This window comes from Micromys minutus, assembly GCF_963924665.1.
Source record: "Micromys minutus genome assembly, chromosome: 21".
Taxonomy (NCBI): domain Eukaryota; kingdom Metazoa; phylum Chordata; class Mammalia; order Rodentia; family Muridae; genus Micromys; species Micromys minutus.
This window is the reverse complement of record NC_137956.1, coordinates 26,600,285-26,625,073: the sequence shown is the minus strand read 5'-3', so window position 1 is coordinate 26,625,073 and position 24,789 is coordinate 26,600,285. Positions and strand designations below refer to the sequence as shown.

The window sequence follows — 24,789 nt, the reverse complement described above, 5'->3', positions numbered from 1 at the left end:
GTCCAGCCCCTCTCTAACACCATATCTGCCTATGCAATGCTATGCTTCCCACCATGACAATAGCAGACTAAACCTCTGAAACTGTAAGCCAGTCCTAATTAAATGTTTAACTTCATAAGGGATGCTGTAGTCATTGCGTCTCTGCTCAACGATAGAAACCCAGACTGAGACAAGAAGTCAGAGTTTAACTTGGTAACACACAGCAACTCTCTGTGGCCCTGTTGGTTAGTTGTCTAGGACTGTGACTCTGCTTACAATAGTTATTGAACAGGCATTTGGGAGGCGCCGTCACTGGTACTAGTGGTGGCTTTGTTTTTGTGCTTGAGCCAGGGTCTTGCAAGTTGCAATGTGTCTGTTATAAGCACAGTGCAAAGCCTGTTAATAGACGAGATCCCAATTGCCACATGACCTTCAGGAAGCTCTCTCTTCTTTCTGGGTTTCGTCTTGTCACTGTAAATCGAGAGCAAGGTATTGCCTATTTTGTGGAGTGTGAGGATGGGATGGATTCACATATGTAAAGTATGATTGTCTGTGTCACATGTATAATAATTGTTGACATGTATTTGTTCTTCTCTGAGTAGGCACATCATGTTACATATATTAAAACAAGGGGGAAAAGTAATAATCTTTCAAAAAGTAAGGCCAGAATTACTAAGTCTCTCTCTCTCTCTCTCTCTCTCTCTCTCTCTCTCTCTCTCTCTCTCTCTCTCTCTCTCTCTCACACACACACACACACACACACACACACACACACACACATACACACACACACACACAAACTCACCACTAGTACCAGTGAAGGCTCTTCCCAAATGCCTGTTTAACAACTCCTGTAAGTAGTTATAATCCTAGACAGGTAAACGGGTAAACGGCTGGGCCACAGAGAGTTGCTGGGTCTTTCCAAGTTAAGTTCTTTAACTTCTTGTCTTTAACCTCCATTAGGGTTTCTATTGCAGTGAAGAGATGCAATGGCCACCGTACATACATAAAATCGTATTCTATTCAAGATGAGCCTTTTGGACTGATCTGACAGTACCCCAGGAGCTTGGTTAATATGATCCAGTGTGCTCCCAGCCCTTCTCAGCTTCATCCCCAGCTACTCACGTACTTCACTGGTTATTGCAATTTGTTGTGAAATGTCTCTCATAGACCCATATGTTTGAACATTAGGTCTTCAGCTGCCGGTACTGTTTGGAAGGATCGTAGATCCTTTAGAACCGTGATTTTCAGCCTTCCTAACTCTACAACCCTTTAACACAGTTTCTCGTGTTGTGATGACCCCTAACCACAAAATTGTCTTATTGCTACTTTATAACTGTAATCTTGCTACTACTATGAATCCTAATGTAAATATCTGATGTGCATGATAGTTGATATGTGACCCTGGTAGGAGTTGTGACCCAGTGGTTGAGAACTGTTGCTTTAGAAGGTAGAGCCTGCTATGGGGTTGCCATCCCCTTCAGTCCTACTCTAACACTTCCATAGGGGTCCTCCTGCGTCCAGTGCATATCTGTGAGTATCTGCACCTGTCAACAGTGTCAATTAACCTGGACTCCTGGAAACTCCCAGAGACTGAGACACCAACTAAAGAAAATACACTGGCTGGTCTGAGGTCATTGGTATACATGTAGCAGAGGGCTGCCTTGTCTGGTCTCAGTGAGAGAGAATGTCCCTTACTCTGTAGAAACTTGATGATCAAGAGTAAGGAGATATAGGGGAGGCACACTCTCAGAGGCAAAGGTTTGAGGAAAGAACTCTGTGAGAGGGGGACCAGAAGGAGGAACAACACTTGGGATATAAATAAATAAAATAATTAATAATAATAACAATAATAACAAGAAGAAAGAGGAAGAGGAGGAGGTAGAGCCTTACTGGGAGTAGTGAGTCACTGCAGGTAGGCATGTGGTTTTATGCTGTCTCTGCCACCTGACTATAGACACATTGTGACTATTCTCACAATCCTGCTTCCATTCCCAGCATTGACTTTGTGATTGACCCCAGATCTCAGGACCCTGTTCTGACAAGGAGGCGTCCAACCCTGTTGATACAGCTCCTTACAGGTCTCTCTTTAAGGAAGGATGCGAAAAGATGTACTTAGTGCCTATGTATGCAACAGTCTGCAGTGTGCGGATAGATTTTTCAGCTCCTCTGGGAAGATGCTAAAGCCATGGGGATAATAAAGAAATGTCTTAGACTAAACTCAGAGTTGACAGAATTTGATGACATGATGCTTATGTCTTCTCAGCACTTAGTAGGTAGTCAATAATTAATATCTTCCCTGGAACACTGGAGAACTCTATAATGAATAATTCACTTCTTTCAAGCTCAGTGAGTCATTTATCATCTGCAGATAAAATTTGGTGGTTGGATTAATTGATACTTGCCATGTATTTTGCCAAAAGTTGAACATGATTATACAGAAAATGTTATCAAATAAATGTGGAACTATTGAGATTGCTATTTATAAAATCTTCCACCAGAGGGCAGGATGCAAAAGCTGATGGCTGCTCAGCCCTGAGGATCAGGCCATTTATGTCGCCTGATGCTCTCATTTTGTATATTTTAGAGAGGAAACTCAGCTTCCCTCACGGTGACAGTTGCCCCTGCTTTCTCACCATGCATTTTAATATAACCCATATTCCATCCTTCATGTTTAGGGTCTGACAGACTCTGAAATCCACAAGCAATCTTACAGAAATGACATTTCACACCTGCTTCTTAAAACAGGCCTTAAAAAGGGCCACCTCTTCATCTCGGTGGGCAAAGCAATGTGACCCTTGAAGCGATTTTGAGATCAGCATTTGGAATAACACAAGAAGATGTCTCTGAACACATTCAAAATCAGCTCTGACTCTGAGCAGGTTTAGAGACATAAAAGTGTATTCTAGATTTACCAGCTCGAGTTGTGCTATGAATCTAGTCTGGATGCAAATCCTTGGAAAGCTGAGAAAATGTAACGTTCATCCACATTCCAAACAAAATACATCACCGTCAAAATTTAAATATCTGTTCTTTAAATCTGAAGTCTGGGGACACTGAACCAATTTTCTACCACTTTCTACCAATGTGTGGTGTCTTAAGTGAGGGGTGGGATTTCTAATGCTCTGCCGTTCGCATCTGCAGAAAGAAAATTATTAACGTAACTCTCCATCCTTGGAGATGGAAATCATCACCACTCTCTCAAATTAAATTTTGTGTAAAAAAAATGTATCTCTAGTATTTGTTCTTGATTCTGATTTAGTTGACATATACAATAGAGTGACCACTGTACAAAATCATTATGTCTAAACAATAAAAGGGGAGGCACTGAAACAAATTCTAAGACATTACATAATCAACTCTTCAAGTCCAAAAAGTACAATAGAAACCAGGAAACCTTTCACTTAGTCTAAAGGCTACTTTTCTGAGTTAGCTTCTTTATAAGCTTGTGAATTTTTAGAAGCTGTCTCATTAGAGAAAAAAGAAGCCTAAAATATTATTTGATGTCAAAAAATCAGAATTTATAAACAGGGATTTTTTTTTCTAGATCAGGTTTTTTACCCTATTATATTACCACACACAGTACTCCCCTTCCATCAGGGGTGCAGGTTTTGTAGCACTAAACTGGAAACATCATTTCAACAGAGGAGAATATTTCTCAACACATGTTTTTTATTTGAGAGAGGTTGTACAGTTTAAGACTTCTCACCATAAGAATTCTACAAACTCACTTCAGGGTACTATTCTTAGCATGGAAATTATCTTCAGAGAAACTTAGAACTCTCCATAGTTGGGGTAAAGGATATACAAATTTGAGGTCATGTCTGAAACCTGGCCCTTCTAGCTTTTTCTGGAAAAATAACCTTTTCATGGCAATACAAACAGTCAAGAGCTTCTTGAACTTCAGCTGCCTCAAGCACACACTTGCCTGGAAAATAATCAAGCTATGGAGGAAATCAGCTAAGTATCCAGTGGCCTCCCTCCTTCTCAGTCCAGCAAAAGAAAATTGGAATCAAAAAGTTTATCCAAGAGTCTTTTTTTTTTTCAGTCAAAACATATTCTCGGGCTACAGAGGCGAGATTAAACATTTGCTGCTCTCGCAGAGGACCAGGGTTCAACTCCCAGTGCCTACACTATGGCTCATGGCTGAATAGAACACCAGTTCTAGGGGATTCAGTGCCCTCTTCTGGTCTCCATGGCTACGAGGCATGCAAGTGATGCACAGACATACACATAGGAAAAATACTAATACACAAAATAAAACAACTCTTTAAAGTATTTTGGAAAAAAATGCCATTCCTTTAAAATATATTTTAGGTAATTTTTGATGATGTTTGATAAAGCTAAAATTTATCTTGAAAAGTTAATTATCGATGTCATAACTATTATTCAGCTTAAAACCAAAAGATGTTTTCTAAACTATCATCTAAAAAATATTCCTGTATCTTTTTTTCCTTCAGGATTGACCCCACAATGAGGAGCCTTTGTGTCAAGCTTCCTACGCCCTTCTCAAGCTCTGAGAGGGAAGGTAACTAATTAAGTCAGCTAATAATATCTATAAAGTATTGCACTATAAAACAGCTGACTAAAGGGCGTTTGGCTAGGGGGAGTTTTTTGAGACAATGTCTTGCTAGTCACAAAGCTGACCCTAAACTCACTATGTAGCTAAGATTCCCTTGAACTCTGAGTGATCCTCCTGTCTCAAATTCACACATTTTTATGACTGTAGGTTTAGGTCTATAGTTAACATTTTTGTATTATATCAAATGATCCCATTCTTGTCACATTCAACAGATAAATAATTATTCTTCCCAATCCTTGTGAATACTCCTAGATGCTAGTGTTCAGTTTTATAGTGAGTGCCCCTCCCCTGAGTATGACAGCTCATAGCTCACCCACCAGGCAGATGATGAGCTAAGTCCAGGTCCCTTCCAGTATGATGCTAACACGTCCCCTTCCGGTATGATTCTAACATGGCTTTGACAAGAGGGCATAATTGCATCATATAAAGACTATTATCACTATTCAAAAAAAATTCTTCAACATATTTAAATAACTATAAACAACTCAACATTAGACTATAATCTCCTTAATTCTATGGAAATTTAAGACAAGAAATGTTTTAATTCTTTCTGAGTATGGGAAATTTTCAACATGGGAAGAGTGGAATCAGAGCATGTGTTTTGGAACGATATTGTGCTAGCGAGGCATATTCCTTGTAACTTTTTCTACTGGAGGCCTGGAAGCGAGGAAAAAGGAGAGTGGGTGGAAATTATCTGGCAACCATATAAGCAGATACTTTTAAAGTAGTTGTATTTTCCTAATATGATAGATGGAAAATTAGTTAAATTTAGAAGGAATAGGAGAAAAACATTTGGGGTGATTGTATTTGTTTTCCAACAGGAAAACCAATTTCTCACTCCCTAAAAATTCAATGAAAGTGGCCAAGCTAAACTGCAGGTCAGTGGAAGATCAGTGAAGTCTAAGAAGAACTCAGAGACACAGCTCCTGAAGCATGTAATTTGGGCTGTAATTGAATGAGTTAACGCTAGCCAACCTGCATGCTCTGCGTATCTAATTTCCTCTAGAGGACTTAAATTCCATTTTGAAATATTTGAGAACATGGTGCCGTTACTGGTGTTAGACTTTTTATAACATGAAGTTTTACCTCCAGGTCCTGAACAGCTTCACTGGGTTCATTATCACTTATGGATAGACACCTTTGAGGAAAATTTCAAATCCTAGCTTGTGTGATAAGCAACTGAGAAATTGGGTTAAACTCTCATTGAGATTGAAAGCTCTGTGTCTGAATAAAGCTGTATGTGGGTGCATTTACTACATATGGACTTACATGACTTATCACATGTCTCATATGTCTCAATGTGTTGTTGTTTTGGTTGTTTGAGTTGAAGAGCCTGATTCAAGGGTGGGGAAGACCCTTAACCACTTTTGAAAAACATTTGCAGAGAGCCAGATATCTGACAAATATTCACAACATTTGGGGAAGCAATCAAGGCTTGGTGTTTGTATCCATATGGTAGACTAATGCTTCCCCTGACCATCTCCTTATCAGTATAAAATGAAAATATAATGAACTATGTAAAAACACTGTGGGCAGAAGGTTATGAAAACAGTACCTCTTGCCATATTTCTAACCTTTTACTGAATTGCCTATCCTTAGACACAGAGAATCCAGAAGTAAAATTATTCCCTAAAACCTGAATCAGGCACAGTAAATACATTCTTCCAAATGAGTTCCTCCGTACATTCCTCTCTCCTAGGATAATGTTTCCCTCTTCCTGCACTCCCAATTCCTCTCCACTGGGATAAGGCTGTAATTGTATTTAGCTCTGTGCAGTGCAGTGTGAAATAATCAGGTCACTGGTTTCTGTGGAGGCCTTAAATCTGCAACCCACAATGGCTACTGTTTTGCTGCAAATTAACAGCAACATCTTCACAATCATGTAAGCAATTTATCTTGTTGTGGAAGAAGCCAGAGGTTTGCCTGGGAAGAAGAGTGTTTGGTGATGGAATGCTAAGTTATAGAAAATCAATGGGAACAAGCGCACTTGGAAGCAGAACGGGCAGGGAGATTCAGAAGCAATTAGTAATACAAAATGTGGAAGGAAAGGATTGTCGTCACATTACATGGTACAAATATATATATTTATTTATATATATAAAATGAAGATACAACCTGTTAAAAAATTGGTCTGAATTAGAGTTGATGAGAGGTCACCAATATAATAGACTAAGTCTCAGGCAAATCTCTCTTCTACTCTTGGCCTTGTCAGCAGCTCAGTTTGGATACTTAAAGAGAAGAAACAAAAGCCTCAAGAGAGCTAATGCCCATTCCTTAACATAGAGGAACTAAAGTTAGGTGTGGGCTGCAGTGCAAGCCTCGGACTCATAACTGAGACTGAGAAGAACACTATAGATGTGAGGCTAATCAGATCAAGACTTTCCCAGAAGCCTTAGAGTCCCACTTCTAGAGCTGGTCTCAGAAGGCCGAGTGCCAAGATACAGAAGTAGGAAAAGGCCATTAGACAAGATTTTTTGGCTACAAGCCTAATGTCTTTGTGGAGTTTACAAACCTAAAAGGGAGCCAATGTTCAACCAGTATGGGACTGGGGGTGCCAGGGAAAATATCAGTTACAGACTGTTTATTCTCAAAGAAATCATGTAAAATATTTAAAATGTGGAAATTCTATTCTAGATTAGCAGATTTATAGAAGAGTAGAGCAGGCAGTATTCTAAATATGATCACATCCCCTCAGTCTAGTCTTACATCTTTTCTGTCTGGTCCACTTGTTACAGCTTCTAACCTAATGCTGATACATTATTGCTGACCGAAGCTCATAATTGACATAAGGATCTGCTTTAGAGATTCTAAGTAGGTATTCTTCTCGGAGATTCCTTAAGTTTCTATTCATTTCAATTCACAAAATGCTTGTTACTAGCCTATACAATGAATCAGAAGATCTCTCAAAATACTTTGTAAGTTCTTTGCAATTATAACAAAAGTTGGAAAACCTTTTTGGATCCAGCAAGTTTGAAACATTTTCTTGAAATGGATACATGTAGTTTTATTTTAATGGACATCTGGAAGGATCGAGTAAGTTCATTTGCTTCATGGAAACTGTGCAAAACAGTGATTGACTCTCATGAAATGCTTCATGCTACAAGCAACTGTCACTGCTACTTTGTAATTCTTTTCTGCTTGCTTGGGTTTGGGGGTTTTGTGGAATGTTTTTGTTTGGGGGGTTTGTTTGCTTGTTTGTTTTGTTTCTGAGACAGGGTCTCAAGTAGCCATGCTAGTCTTTAACTCCATATGCAACTGTGGATGTCTTTGAACTCCTGACCCCCACTCTTTGCTCCATAAATTCTAGATTACAGGCTACCACACCCAGATTTATATTTAAATTTTCTTATGTTACAGAATTTACTTGGGAGAAAAATAAATGACACGGTATCCTTAGCACACCAAGAAAACCAAACTGATGAATAGTTTTACAAAGTGCTAGAACTTGCAAAGAGAGCAAAATCACCCTTACATTTTAAAGGCAGGATACACAACCAAACAGCAGACTGGCCAAGTGTCACTTGGAAACCCAGACTTGAAATACCTGCTGAGTAGCAGTGACCTCCAAGAGCGCACTTGCTCGTCAACACTGAGCAATGACATCACCGTCGGTTGTCATTATTCCATGGACCATGTGGGGTGCCCATGGAAACTGAGAGCTTTTCACCTGCCTCTCATGCAGTGAGGGTTACCAGGCAAGAGTGAAATAGGCCAGTAAAACCTCTGAGAGCTGTAGTTAAGATTGACTCCAAGTCTTTTTATTGGGACCATTGTAATTTAATGACATCGGAATGTAATTGCTAAATCAGGTTGAGTCCTCCCCACACCTGAAGTGCTAAATTCCTTGGAGCAGAACGCTGAAGGTTTTTCCCTGTGATACTCCTCTGTGCTAAGCTAATAGTGTTCTGTACTATCCTCTGTATAATACACATATGGTACTTGGTCTGGACACTGCTCATAATTAAGCTTGTGACTATGAATCATAAAATTAGTTGACTTCTGAATAATATAGATCAAATGCTGGTTGAAATTATTTCCGTGCCTATAGTCTGCATTTGGTAAATCCTTTAAAAAAAAACATTACTGAATCTCTCTGCTAATTTGGGAATGTGTCACATTTTAGTACCAGTGGGAGTTAACTGGGACTCTGGTTAAGATATAGATATGAGTTCAAGAGGTCTGTAGTACCACCTGAGTCTGAACATCCCCAACCAACTGCCAATGCTTCTGATGTGTTGGTGGTCCAAGGATGTAATTTCAGCTGCCAGTGTGGGCTTAGCACACTCTGGAATCGGTGACATTTCATAAAAGTCACTAAACAATCGGAGCCTTAGGTACCTGTCTTTAAAAGGGGAGCCAAGGGTTGATACTTCTCTGTGCTGATGACTGTGGGGTTTACAATGAGACAACAAATACGGAGCAGTCGAGTTAAAGCTGAGTACTCAGAAAACCCATGCCAAGCTAGCTGAGGTCACTTCTCTTTCGTATCCTGTTTGACAACGACGGGATGCATAGCTCTCACCTGTCAACTGCCCTTGCTCTCATTTGACCATTTCCTTACTGACTAGTGAAAAGCAAGAGGCTCAACAACAAGGTCAGCCTAGCAGGAAGCTTAAGGAACGGGTGAGGAGACCTACTGTGAGAGGTTCAGACATCACACCCACAGTGAGCATAAGACGGAAGTGAGAAATTGGATTTCCCTTTATCCAAGCATCAGCATACCCTGTCCACTTTATCCCCCATGCAGCTCCTAAGAAAGCCCTACTAAACTGCCTCCAGGATCAAAACTCTACTATTTCCTGCCTGTTCTCTTTGGCTTTTTTATACCCAAATACTCTTCATATTCCTGTCAAGGGGGGAAAGTGGCTCCTTACAAGTGTTACCCAAACTCCAAAATGCAGGTTTCAAGACCCGGGCTAGCAACACTTCCCTACCATCTTTATCTTCAACTGCTTATGGCCTCCTTGAACAACAGGCAAGCATGAAAGTTCTGACTTGCTGCTGGCTTCTGATCAACCATTGTGTCTGGCAGGAGATCCACTTCTGGATCTCTGTTTTGGCTCTCTGTGGAATAGTTTTAGACCTCGGATCAGCATATGTCCCTAGATGCCTCTCTAGCCCCCTACATGTTTCTAAAGCCCTACCAAGATCAACATTCGTGTCCTGAGTCACATTCAGTCATCAGATATGAGATGAAGCCCGTTTTAATTAAAGTGTTCAGAGGGTCAAGGTCACAGGAATAACGTTGTGAGAATTAAAATCCACCCAGCTGAGCCCTACATATATACTAGTGATGGCTACTCCAGTCAGCTCAGACCTCAGAATAAATGAATGCAGATGGGAGGCCGGGTCCTTAGCCTGGTCCAACAGGTCTCCCTGAAATGCCAGAAGGAGAGAAACTCAGAAGAATCCAGATGCTCTTGAGAGATGAAAAGGAAGATGCTTGGGAAGAAAGGACCTGGAGAAGGGGAAATGGAGAGAAGTGTGGCTAGAAGAAAGCAGGAAAACATGGGGGTTTGGGGACTTACAAGAATGACTCTGGGGCTTCTGGCAGACTGTCCCTTGGCACACTGTCTCTCTACAGCTGCCTGTCAACCCAAATTTTTCTCATTGAAACACATGGAGAAAAATGATGAAAGAATAGTTTTTTGGGATCGAAAATGAACTGCAGGGTAACAGAGCAGAATTCTCCAGCGCCATTAAATTGCTCCTTCCTCTTGCCCTTCTTGTGTTCTTTGTAATGTAATTGATACATGGGAGAGGTTATATGGAAGATGTATACAAATTCTACATCATGATAATATACTAGAAATATAACTCCCAGAAAATATAGAAAATATATTTTACAGAAAACATAAAAACACCCAGCCTGTGAGTCAGTACATCATCTGTAAAGTATCTCTCCCATCTTTCTTTCTGTATTGCTCTCTTCCTGCTCCCCTTAAACACTAATCGTGGCACTACATCCTGTGTTCTCAGTCTCCTTACTTATCACACACTTGCACACATTTCTTCATGTCCACAAGGATGTATCTTAATAGTACTCAGTGTTGGTTCGTTCCGAACGATGATGGGATAATGGATGTGTTCATTTCATGTCATATTTCTGAGATTTATCTACACTGTCATGGATGATGCTATTGCTTTTCCCTGCTGTGGCTATTTGGATTGTGTGGATTTGCCGCTTTTCCTATTGATGGGGTCTAAGTTGTATCAAAGTTTCCACAGTGGTAGCCACTGAAGCTACAGATACCCCTATAGATGCTCCCTCCCGTTCATGTCCAGCGGGATCCCTAAGGAAGTCATACGTACAAAGTATACAATTTTACAAATATGAAACATGACCTTTACAAACACAAAATGTTTGCACATTCATGGATATATTGTAGTTAATTTCTATGAACAAATAAAGAACTAATGATCCCTAAAGAATAATATATCCTGAGTCTTTCCATATAAAACATTCAAACTAAAGAAGCTATAGCAACTACGACTAATCAGTAGTTAGGTGTGTCATCAGGGGCATCAATTATATATTATTCCAAGAGAACTGAGAGCCAAGAAATAGAAACCACAATACCCAGAGGAAATGTCTAAAGAAATGCAAAGCTAGCAATAAACGGTGTTCTGGAAACTGGCTATGCATTTGAGATGAAACAAAACTGTCCTCTAAAGTAGACTCACTACAAATAGCAAGAGTTTAGAGCAGTTGAGAAGAAAGTACTTTGGGGGTTCTAGGACAGGGAAGAACTTATTAAACAAATACAAAACTGTTAACCCCCATAAGAGGACACTACACAATCCAGGAGATGCATGCACAAACGACGTTGTTCAGTGAATATGAATGGACACTTGGAACATAAAAAGAGTTCTCAAAGCTTCTCACAAAAGGACCAAGCAGCTCAGATTGAAGGGGGGATTACAAAAGTATAACCAATTTAATAACCCAGAAGACACAAATAGGTGCTCTTTCATTTTGCACCTACTGGATTGCTAAACATTAAGGGAAAACAAAACCCAAACCAGCAACGTTACTTTGGAAAAACAATTTTGGCGTTTTGTAAAGTCCTGAGTGGCCATTTTAGATTTACACACAGCCAGCCCAGCAATTCCACTTTTCAGTAGCTAGGACAGATGGCCATCAAGTCCAGGAACAAAAGGCATAATAATTACCTTACTGTTGCTACCTTACAGCACACACACACACACACACACACACACACACACACACACACACACGCACGCACACGCATACACATACACACAGAGCAAACAAACAAAATGTAATTTTAAAAAGCACCTCAGGGATACGAATGCTTAGGACAATGTATATATAAGTGTGTGTGTGTGTGTGTGTGTGTGTGTGTGTGTGTGTGTGTGTGTATGACATGAGAAACTTCCTTTTTAGTTTTTGGTCAAGGGAGTTCAAGAGACACCCCACAATTAATGCAAACATTATACTGTCTTCTTTTGCCTCCCAGAATTGAAGGTAAGTTCCTATGGCTGAAGATACCACATACTTCAGACACAGGACTTAGATGATTCCGCTGAGCCTGCTATGGAAGCTTTCTTCCTAAGACATAACTCTCATAGTACCGAAAGGGACTATACAAGATGCCAAGGGAGAAAAGTAATCAATAGCCTCAAATAGCTGTAAAGCTTTGACCTACAACAGCAACCAGGATGGCAAGAGAGTCCAAAGCTGCAATCACGGCACTTATATCCTGGGAGTAACCAACCATTTTATCATTGGACTTGAGGCACACTCAACTGGGGAGAATGATTTGGCAGGTACCGTAAACCTAGCTGACTAGATATGGCTGGTGATATCCTGGTCCTTAAAAGAGAATCTAGTTCTCTTTCCTAAACCAGCCTGACTTCTAACTGCATTCTAAATACTTACAAATACTCAACTTTATGCTCATAGGTAACTGTAGTTCTCATTCCTCATCAATGAAGCTTCATTTTTAAATGACAGGTGGAGACCGTTACAGAAATACACAGCTGGTGAAAAATGCAGAGGTTATGATTATGAGATGCTTAGGCCCAACAAATAAATCTACAACACAACTTCTGCACTTGAGGCCCAGCTAAATTTGTAGAACATGAGATAGAAAGATTCTAAGAGCCAGAAGACTAGGACATCTTCTGTTCCTTATGATGAGAAGCCACACCCACAGAATCTCAAAAATATGGTGACCTATACAACAACAATGCTAGTTAACATTCCAGCAGGAATGGAGGAAGTCTCACAGGCCCCTCTGCTAGGTGAAAAGCTACAAGTGATTCACAGAGAAGACAGTGATTCAGGACAATCCCTTGATATGTTATTTAATCACCAGTGGTCAGACCTAGACACACACATATATGAGCAACACTATGTGGACTCAGCAGACCGTATCTATACATTTGTATGTATAGATATGAAATGATAATTAAAGAAGAAGAGGTCATGGGGGAGAGATATTAATGATATGAATACAGTACTATATAAAATATAGAATATAAAATCTAAAATAATTAAAGGAACTTAGCATGAATATGGCTTATATTGTAAACAGTTGAAATAAAGAACATAGTTTGGGAGATTGTCTCAGAACAGCTTTTTCCCAAATCACTATTTAAATTTCTGGTTATGCACACAGCATCAGTTAAAAGAAGCTAAGGACAGTGACATACACCTCAAATCCCAGCTTTTGGAAGGTAGAGACAGGAGGATTGTGACAAGTTTGAGGCCAGGCTTTCCTATATAGCAGATTCCAGGCTAACCTTAGATATCTGCACCTCATACATAGTGTCCCCCACAACCAAAATAAATTCTGAATTTTAATAAGTGAATATCACCACATCTCTTAAATTGGAATATCCTGGAAAAGGCTATTTCATATGCATCATGCATAGTTTCCTATACTTTTTATTGAATATTTCAGAGCTAAAAACAATAAGTATTAAGAACTAAAGGTACATAATATAAATATATATAAATATACTTAAAATTAGATGTACAGAGGAAACAGGATATTAATAAATACTAATTATATTGTAATTAAGTACTGTCTAGCTGTCTGAAAATTGTATCCATTATAAAATTGAGATCCTCACAATATAAAACTGTTAAAATTGGTGTTTGCTATGTACCAACAAATGCTTGTCAAGAAACTGTGTCTTAGAGCCCTCTGTGAATATGGCATGGCACACAAGAATGTAGGGCATTTGAAAGCATGATCTACTGGGTCTAAAGCAAGCTTCTGTGTTCTGTGTGGTCCTGAGTCTTACTGATGGTAACAGTAGCCTAATTAGTTGGCTTTTCATGATGCCTCCTCTTCAGAATGAAGAGGTTTACTGACATAAATTTTTAAAGCCATGGCCAGGTTCAAAATTTGCATATTGAGCTCTTACAGACACACACACACACACACACACACACACACACACACACAGGTCATGAAGGCCTCTCAAAACAGCTTTGTGAAGGACCAAGCATGCTGTATTTATCAGGTCACAGACAGTTCAATGACCACTTGAGAGTCTCTGATGAGGTTTCGCTCATCCAAACCCTCACTTTCAGGTGCTAAACTCTTTAGCTGCTTCACCACCTTAACCATGTGGTATATTTTTACAGACTAGAGCTCAGTTGTTTTAACCTCCAGTAAATAAGTGTCCAATACATAAATATCCCCGCTTTCAGGTTTGCATAGAGACACCACCTCATGTTTGTCTGGCACACACTGAACACCAAATAAAAGAAAGGCTGGAGGCAAGACTGGCGTGTATGCTCAGTGTCACTTTCTTGGTTGGAGTGTCAACAGCTGAGGCAGTTAAAAAAATATCACAAGTAGAGCTGGCTGTGTCCCACAGTTTAACACAGATGCATCATGACAGTCACAGCAACTGCACATCTTTCTGCAGTGTGGCTTTCATGCCATAGTAGATTGGACAATTTTTGCCACATTAAAGTGCATTTTGCTTTATAGTGAACTGTGTGCCAGAGTCTCTGCAGTTAATCTTTGGGCCAGAAGTATAACCAATAAATATATTGAGGGGGAAAAGCCTCACATTCTACAGTTCATCAAGTACAAAGCCACCCAAGCCATATACAACCCTGCTAATATTTGAAGCTGTTTCAAAATCCCCACTTATAAATTTCCCTCTAGAAGAAAACCTTCAGCACATAGCTACTATTTTTTTTGTTATCAAATATTGGTAAGGCTCTGCAAAGTTGGTTGAAGAAATTCATTGAGGCCATATATGTTATGCGAGCTAAATGAGAATCTGATCTGACTTCTCATAACTCAGGCCAAGTGGTTCACGCACCCTAAATCAGAAGATCAAACATACAGAGAAAATCTAGCTACCCACTGAAGCCTTATTGTCAGGAGCCATGTAGGAGAGGCTAAGGCTGCTGGGTGATTTTCTTGAAGGTGGCCTACTGTTTTATGAATGGTCTACAATGGGTGAGCAAACTATCAAGAAACTTCATCTTGGAATTGCTTCTTACAGCTGATATGCCTCTTCCTGTCATTATTACATAATCTAATGACTCTTGGGCATTAACCCACCATATCGAGCATATTTTCTTCAGATCAACAAAGATGTACCATCATGTTATAATGTTGTATAGACAAATCAATGATTTCATAATTTCTAATAATGATTTTATAAGCTTCCCATTTTTACTCTATTAATTTTGGGAAGAAAGTTTTAAGGGATAGTTTTTAAATTTTGCCAGAAAGATATTATAAAGGTAGAATCAAGAATAAAATGTCCACAGTGTTTATAGTATGGCTGCATAATAAGAAGTGAGGTTTCATAATTACACTAAAAAGAGAAATAGGCTTGGGAAAATTTGTGATCAAGGAAAAACATTAATTCTGAGTTAGATCCAAGGATAGGACCACAGGTGAGCACTATGATAAAGTAAGGCCATGTGAAACAGTTGCTTTGAACTTATAATGAGCTTATGGAATGAAATTCTACTTTAAACTTACTATTGATATTCTTTTGAAACTCCCCTTTTGTTTAACATTTTATCTATGAGGTAATTTTCTAAAAAACTTTTGCCTAAGAAGGTATAAGAAGGCCAGAGAGAAGGAATAAAGTGTGGTATCCAGGGCTCTGCCCATCCACCCACCAAATGTATGTGTGTAGCTTTGGGGGTCTCTGCCTGATCCACCAAATTTAAATCAACATATGTATATATGTGTATGTGTGTATGTGTGTATATGTGTGTGATGGTTTGTATATGTTCTACCCAGGTAGTGGCAGGATCAGAAGGTATGGCCCTGTTGGACTAGGTGTGTCACTGCGGGTGTGAGTTAGAAGACTTTCATTTTAACTGCCTGAAAGTCAGTCTTTCACTAGCAGCCTTCAGATGAAGACATAGAACTCTCAGCTCTGCCTGCACTGTGCCTGCCTGCTCTGCCTGCACTGTGCCTGCCTGGATGCTGCCATACTCTTTCCTTGTTGATAATGAACTGAACCTCTGAACCTGTAAGCAATCCCAATGAAATGTTGTCCTTATAAGAGTTGCCTTGGTCATGGTGTCTGTTCACAGCAATGAAACCCTAACTAAGATTATATGTGTATGTGTATATATGTATATATGTATATATGTGTATGTGTATATATATATATATATATATATGTATACATGTGTGTATATACATATATATGTAAATATGCATGAACACTTATGGAATTGATGAGACAAGTGGTCGGACCAGACTAGAGTCTGTGTGTATGTGTGTTTGTGTGTGTGTGTGTGTGTGTGTGTGTGTGTGTGTGTGTGTATGTAAGTATGCGTGAGTCTTTAAGTACTGCCTGTGTAAAAGATCTTTCCTCTTTGGTTTACTAATGAGTTGAGTTATTGACCTGAGTTATATAAAGCAGTTCATCTTTCTTTCCTCTCTGGTTCATGAAGAGTTAATGAGCTCTAAGCCTCTCCCCTGGCCAGACAAAGGTCCTTGAGCTAAAGAGAAAGGAAGTCAGCACTTATTAGCACAAATATTAAGAGAGAGTTACAAAGGACTAAACCAGCATTTATTAAAGCACAAATAGTCAGATTATGAGGCCAAGGATCACCAGTCTTTGACCTCTGACGCTTGTTCCACCCACCATTTTCCTAAAGGCTGGTGCAGGCCCCCATGTACCTTATGTTTCTCAGAAGACATAAAAATATTGGACCAAGGCTGGAAAAAATGTATAAAATGTGATGTGCCTGGTCTGGGGGTGGTGCTCAGTGGCAGAAGGCTTTCCCAACATGTTAGATGTTGGTAATACAACAAAACAGCTAAAACACAAATCAAGCAAAAGAAACCTAAACGTGATGTACTAGGAAAACCTCACACACATGCATACACACATGTCCAAAGAGTAAGTATCAAGAAGTCTCAGATTGCTGAACTCCAGCTACAGCTGAAGTTCTGAATGTCACTTACCCTATGACCACACAGGAGATGGCTGTTCCCAAGAAGGCATACGTTAAAATGGATCCCAAGTTTTGAAAAAAGTGTCTCTGGGGAGAAACAGAAAATATTTTGTATAGTACATCTGGATAAGCCACACTGCTCACAGCCTTCCCTTCTCTTGTTCGGACCTCATTTCTGAGATTTAGGACACCTGGGCATGAGGCTTAGTAAGTGATTTCTCAACAACGAAAGAGGGGAAATGAGAAACAATGAAAAAACCTAGAAGATGATATGCAAGGAAAAGATAGCCTGCAGAAGCAGCTGGACCCCAGAAGAGGGAACAGGCTGGTTAATGAGTAGCCAGGACTCTGGGACAACTAAGCAAGACACAGTTGTCAAGAAGGGTCTTGCAAATATAACACCTTTAACTTTTCAAATGTTATTCTAAGAAATTTAACTTGCGTCTGGTTTTCATTGAGTATCCTGAGTTTTCTTTTCCAGGCATCTTCTGAATGTGATGCAATCAAAAGATTAAAATCCTGAACTAAATACTTTATGCATGAAACACGAAATTATGTCCACTACTTGGGTAGAGAATGAGGAAAGATGACCTGCAGGAATCTAACCTTCTAAATCCTTTCAAATGCTTCTTGGTTAGGAATACTCCCTTCTAGGGTTTCAGAGAGAGCTGAGCATCCACCATGGACAGCAAGAGGGAGCTGGAGTCCACAAATCAAATAAAAACAACAACAATTAAAAAAAAAAAAAAGCAAAAAAAAAAAAACCCAAAAACAAAAACAAAACAAACAAACAAACAAAAAAAAACAACAAGAACAAAAAGCCCCAAAACAACAACAATAAAACTCTCAAGGTCTGTAATGAAGAAGCTGTCTGGCTGCTGGATGAGGTGAGCCAAAGAGAGACAGAGGTGAGCATTGGCAGTCTCCAAGGTGGTACCTACGCCACAGAAGAGCAGCATGTTCCCTCTGCCTTACTCTGTGGCACAGTGAATTACTGACCTATGACATGGACAGTCAACCTGCGCCAGAACGCTGTCTGGCATAGTAATGCAAGCTCTTGGCACACAGTCATCTAAGACAACACCGTTCAATGGTCAGCTAACACATGTCACATCTGACATTTACAGACCTCTTAGAGGGCCACATTAAATAAGCTTTAAAAGGTGAATGGAGTTTGTTAATGTTTGGTTTGACATAGTATATCCCCAGTTCTATAGTTTCTTTATGAAATCTTATGTATAAGACATCATTGAGACAATTTACATACTGTTTATAAATTGCTTAGACTTTAATTTCTAGTGTACATGTTACATTTAGACAAGCCACGGAATTCGTTAGCTGTGTGCTACTAAGCCCTAGGTATAGGTCTAATAGATTTAAAAGAATTCCAAGAATGTTAGGGTTGAACATTTATTGTGTAATCTACACAATGTTATTCTTAGTATGTAAGAAATCTCACAAAATATAACTACTGTTTATTAGTGTTGGCAAAATTTTCTACTTAACCATAAGAGGGAAATGCTCCTGAGATTTACCTTCTTCAGACTGTACCCGGCATGAAATATAATGGGAGGCAGCAAAACGTTGAAGAAGATTTCTGGGTCAAACGTCATCTGCCAAAGAAGACAAAAGGAAAGTTAGACATGTGTGTAACAACAGGAATGGCACTTTTGTGAAGGCTGTATAAAGGTTATATTGCCATGTTATGAAATTAGCAAAAGAAAAATAAGAAAGAAGAAAAAAAAATGAAGCCAGGCAGTGATGGCATTCGCCTTTGACTTCCGTACTCAGGTGGCAGAGGCAAGTGGAATTCTGAGTTAGAGGCCAGCCTGAGCTACAGAATGAGTTCCAGTACAGCCAGGGCTACACAGAGAAAGTCTATCTCAAACAAACAACAACAACGGCAAAACACAAAAACAGAAACAAATCTAAACTTAGAAATTTGTAAATACTGTGTCACAAAGAAGACTATCTAAGGTAACAATAGCAGAAAACAAAAATCTAAGTGAGGTTTCTCTGGAAAAAGAAACTTATCCTTTTAATTTGATTAGTCATTCCTAAATTTATTTTACTATTCTAGTTTTTCCTGTGCAGTCCAGAATGACCTTGGATTCACAATCCTCCAGCCCCAGCCTCTCCGGTACTGGGCTTATAGGTCCAAACCACCATGCACAGCTCATTCTTCATGGCTCAAGTGTTTTTAATTATGTTTCACTTTTTTCTTGGTTGGGAAGCTGTCGGGCTTCTGTTTTTAAGCTGTTGACAAAGATTTAAAATGTTTCCCAAATAAAAGACATGTAGAGACTTGGTCTTCATTTCCTCTATTTTACCCCACTCTGATGTTCAAAATATACTTCCAAACTGTGGGAAAACACATTTGAAAATGAAAATGCTTTTTTTTTTTGCATTTATTCATTGCTTCTTACTTATGCTAAAATAAAATTAGCCAAAAGAAGAAACCCAAGTATGAACTGATGTGAAGAAGAAGAAAGAAATGAGATGTGAGAGTTCTTGAATCCAGTATTTGCTGTGCAGTTGACAATTTGCAAAGAACTCATTTGGTTTTTAAAACTGTCCTACAGTAATCTTCATCTTCGCCTCTTTCTCTCTCTGTCTCTTTCTGTCTTTGTCTCTCCCTGTCTGTCTGTCTGTCTGTCTGTCTGTCTCTCTCTCTCTCTCTCTCTCTCTCTCTCTCTCTCATACACACACACACACATACACACACTCACACACATACACACACACACACACACACACACACACTCACACACACACACACACACACACACACACACACACACACTGCTCATTTCACACCTAAGACCCATTAGGATGCTCACTTAAATTCCTCAGATGCAGGGGTTTCCCACTATCAGTTGCAAACCTCCCTCTTGTATGTCTTCCCTCTCTCCTGTCTGAAGTGGGTCTCAGAAGTGGCTATGCTGTGGGTCTCTATGGCCTCTCCATCCAGAGTGTCCAGAGTGCCTCTCCTCTGTGTGTTCGTAGCCTTTGGCCCCTTCTGGTAGCATGGTTTCTGGCATACTCTGAGTGATGACTGGCTTGTTCTGCTTTCTCCATTAAATCAGATTTTCCAGGATTACCAGGACGCCTTATCAATTTGCCTCACCTCCGTCCTTCCCTGTGTCTAGATTGTGACTCAGTACATTTTCACTCAGTTGAAAAGAAGAGGAAAATCACTTTTGGGAATCAAACCTGTTAAAACGGAAGAAACTATGCTTGTCCTCATCACAGGTGAGATCATTCCAAGGAGCCTCTCTAGGACTCCGCTTTCACCTTGGGACCCTTCTAAGTGCTTAATTTCAACTCTGATCATCTACTTAATACTTCCGGAGAGAAAGAGGGCACAGCACCTTAGTTAAGCTGCTAACTAAGCCTTGTCCCCTCTCACAAGCCCAATGAAGCACCTATGGAAGCCATACTCCTGTGCCAGTGAGCATCTAGGCAGGTCACCTGTGCCTCCAACTTTCACCAGAGTCCTGTGGTACATCATCCTAGTTAGGGCTGCCATTGCTGAGATGGAACACCGTGACTAAAGCAAGTTGGGGAGGAGAGGGTTTACTTGGCTTACACTTCCAGATCACCGGAGGAAGTCAAAACAGGAACTCAAACAGGGTAGGAACCTGGAGGCAGGAGCTGGTGCAGAAGCCATGGAGGGATGCTGCTTACTGACTTACTCGCCATACTTTGTTCAGCCTGATTTCTTATAGAATCAAGGACCACCAGCCCAGGGATGGGCTCACCTACAATGGTCTGGGCTCTCCCTTGTCAATCACTAGTTAAGAAAAGTCTCTACAGGCTTGCCTACGGCCTACGATCTTATGGAGAAATGAATTTCTTAACTGAGATTCCCTTCTCTCAGATGACTTTGGTTTGTGTCAAGGTGACATAAAACTATGACATGCATTGTTTTCCTGCCGGAACCCCGTTGTCCTGTTCTTCACATACTTTCCATTACTAGCTTCCTCAGCATCAACCCATACGAACTGCTTATCTTTCTAGACCAAGCTGAGGGGTTACTGGAGAATCTGGATCGTCATAGGTTGGCTGTTTACGTAGGTGGCAATGATCCCCATAAGCCCTCCCTCAATCAGAAACTGGGACCTTGGGTGTCTTTTAGCCTAGCTTTCTGTGTGTGCCTCCTTCAGAGGGTTTTACGTGTAGTAGACTAACAGCTGTTACCGGCACAGCAGTGGCCCCCATCACGCCCTCCTGGTGTCCTGTCTTAGTCACCATTTTACCCACACAATTCCAGCATCCAGCACTGAAAGGGAAATGTGTGTAGCTAAGAGCAAGCACATCCTCATTTGTTGCTCTAAATTCTTATTTACTTCCAATGAGGGTTGGATATGTTTTGCAGGATTTATTTTGGACACTCTGAATACCTGGGAGACCTTCGGCAAGAAAACAGCCCTCAACTCCCTCCCTCCTGAGCTATCTTAACTCAGTACCAGGTTGTAAGTGACTAAACACCCCTGAGAAATATAAAAATCCAGCCCTGAGAAAAAAATGGAAGAGTTGTCTTCTTGGCCTTTGCTCTTTGTTTCCAGAGACATGGCATTGTACTCTGGGTAAACATTTCATTGAGCACCCACATGAAAATTGAGATGTCAGTCTTGCATGGCTGTGACTGACTATGTCACTCATTCTGAGACACACACCGGGTTCTAGAGATGAAACACCAAACCCATTTCACAGATGAGAAAATGGAGGCTGGGCTATCTTGAGGTGTCTTAGCAGATCTAGGTCAGGCAGCTGGAATTCTATCTCCAAGGCCTTTTCGTTTCTAACATTCCTCCACACAGCACATGCTAAAAACCCTGTCTAATAGGAAGACTCATTTGTCTGCACACGTCTTAAAGGCTCCCTTTCTGTACTCCTGTACAAGACAGGGTGACTGAGAGTTGGATTCTAGAACAGTGGTTCTCAACCTGTGTGCCGCGACCCTTTGAGCTGGTCGAGTATCAGATGTTTACATTATGATTCACAACAGTAGCAAAATTACAGTTATAAAGTAACAATGAAGTGATTTTATGGTTGGGGGAGTCACCACAACATGAGGAACTCTGTTAAAGGGTCACATCAGTAGGAAAGTTGAGAACCATTGGTCTAGAGCCTCTCAGCTGGTTTGAAGGCAGACAAAATTAACTGGCCAGTTGCCTGTGAATTAAAATGACTAACAATCTTTCCAGGGGCAGTGAGTTTTGTGAAGAAAATGACCCAGGCTGTGATGTTCAAATGTCCTCATGAGGGCTCCTGATGGGACACAGTCCCAGAAAAAGCTGGAGCACTGGAGAAATAGATCTGACCTAATGCTTTAACACAGTGGTTCTCAACCTTCTTAAAGCTGTGACCCTTTAACACAGTTCCTTGTGTTGTGGTGACCCCCAGCTGCAAAATAGTTCATTGCTACTTCATAACTGTAATTTTGATACTATTATGAATTGTAAATACCCAATATATGATCCCTGAGAAAAATGTTATTGACCCCAAAGGATCTGACACAGAAGGGTTCTACCCACAGGTTGAGACCTGCTCTCTTCAGGGAAGCAGTGGGTGAATGCAATATTCAGGCTTGGTGCTAGGGAAAAGAGAAGACTCTCTGGGATGCTTGGAGATGGTTCGGACATCTGACAGACAGACAGGAAGGAAGATAGGAAAGGAAGAATTTCTTCTAGGACTCTGCACTTCAGGAGCAAAGAAAGCCTTTGGGGTCCATGTTTGCTCCTCTAAACATACACACACACACACACACACACACACACACACACATGGGGGGGGTAGAAAACATAGTTAAACTTGTCATTTTGTTTTGATCACTGCCTTGCTCAAAAAAAGTCCCTCCGAAGGCAGCAATCTTCACAGAGCATAAATCTCGTGATGTTCACCTAATGTGTATCCACTATTTTAAAACAAGTTAGCCTAAGTCTACCAAGGTTTTTGCTTTAGAATTTATTCTTGGTTCCAATTCCCAAATCCCTTATGACCTAGCATGCTCATTACATAGGTTATCTAGGAGAGTTTTAAGAGTGTGGGCCTGACTCGCCATCCACGGAGCATATATGGACTGGATTTAGCCCCTCCACCACACATGCATCAGATGTGCATGGACCGGACTTAGCCCTCCACCACACATGCAGCAGATGTGCATGGACTGGACTTAGCCCTCCACCATATATGCATCAGATGTGTATGGACTGGACTTAGCCCTCCACCACACACTCATCAGATGTGTATGGACTGGACTTAGCCCCTCCACCACACATGCATCAGATGTGCAGCCTGGTCTTCAAGCAGGTCTCCCAACAACTGGAACGAGGCTCACACTGGCTCTGTTGCCTGTCTGTAGATCCTGTCTTCCTAACTGGGCTGTTTTGGCTGGCCTCAGTGGGAGATGCTGTACCCCAAAACGTGGGCGAGTACTCAGGGGGTAGCTCACCCTTCTCAGAAATAAAGGAGAGGGAGGAATGGGGAGGAGCTGTGTGAAGGGGGCTGGGGGAAGAGGGGGCCTGAGATCAGGATATAAAGTGAATAAATAAATGTATTAATAGAAAACGATGCAGAGAAGCCGAGGCTCACAGAAGGAAATGTGTGCTCCACAGCAGCTGAACACCAAGCCCTGATAAAAAAAATGTGGCATCTCCGGCAGGATAATATGTATGAACGTTCAATCAGATCAATGAAATTAATTGAAAGATTAAAAGAAAAGAGAAAAACAACATGCTGCCTGGTTCTAAACCCCATCTTCTTAGTCTGTGGGTGTTTACTCTTCTACTGACTTGACACCTTCATTGTACAATAAACACAATACTTCGTGTACGGATAAGGTCAGGAGGAAGAACTGATAATACCCGTAAAGCCCTTCAACCTTTCCTAGTGCCTAGTCAGCCGTCCTTAAATGTTCCTTATTACTAAAGATCTAAGACTAAGAATTTTCAAGTAGCGGGCCTGCAAGAAGGTTCAGTGGGTTTCTTGGGGTCACTGTTGCTGTGATGAAACACCATGACCAAAGCAACTTGGGGGAGAGAAAGTTCATTTGGCTTATGCTTCCATCTCATTGCTCACCACTGAAGGAAATCAGAACAAAACCTCCTCGAACAGAACAGGAACCTGGAGGCAGGAGCTGATGCAGAGGCCATGGAGGGGCGCTGCCTACTGGCTTGCTTCCCAAGGCTAACTCAGCCTGCTTTCTTATAGAACCCAGGCCCACCAGCCCAGGGATGGAACCCCCCACAACGGGCTGGGCCCTCCGCCATCGATCATTAGTTAAGAAAAGGCTCTAGCAGCCTCATTATAGAAGTGTTTTCTTAATTGAGGTTTTGTCCTCTTGGATGAATTTAGCTTGTGCTGAGTCGACAAAAAACTATCTGACACCGTGATTATAGGTGTTTGGGGCAAAGTCAGCGTTCAGTATTTGGGATACACATGGTATTAGGAGTAAACTGACTTCCACAGTTGGCCCTTGATCTCCACTTGTGTGCTGTGACATATGTATACACAGTAAATAAACAAATACATGTAATAACAAAATCTTACAAAATGTTCAAAATATACTTTCTAAATATATTCATTTATTTTTATTAACATACAAAGCATTGTGTCTTATTATGGCCTTTTCCAAACAAAAGTTGTTTTTCCCACAACACAGGGGCCTTTTCTTTTAATTTCAAGAATATAACAGTTACAACATTTTTTTTCCCTTTTCTCCCCCAAGTCCTCCCACATAGCACCTCCCTGCTTGCTTTCAAACTCATGGGCTCTGTTTTCATCGTTATTGAACGCA

At 40.6% G+C, this 24,789-nt stretch overlaps 1 protein-coding gene across 1 annotated transcript in view; it reads right to left on the bottom strand.

Annotated features, from left to right (window-relative positions):
* SLC9A9 (solute carrier family 9 member A9) overlaps positions 1 to 24,789 on the bottom strand; it is a gene marked incomplete at its 5' end in the record, with an annotated part of 529,192 nt that overhangs the window by 467,224 nt on the left and 37,179 nt on the right. The window contains 2 exons of the mRNA XM_080934770.1: positions 16,999 to 17,075; positions 18,524 to 18,601. Of these exons, the coding sequence (XP_080790896.1) occupies positions 16,999 to 17,075; positions 18,524 to 18,601 (155 nt within the window). The remainder of the gene's footprint in view (positions 1 to 16,998; positions 17,076 to 18,523; positions 18,602 to 24,789) is intronic.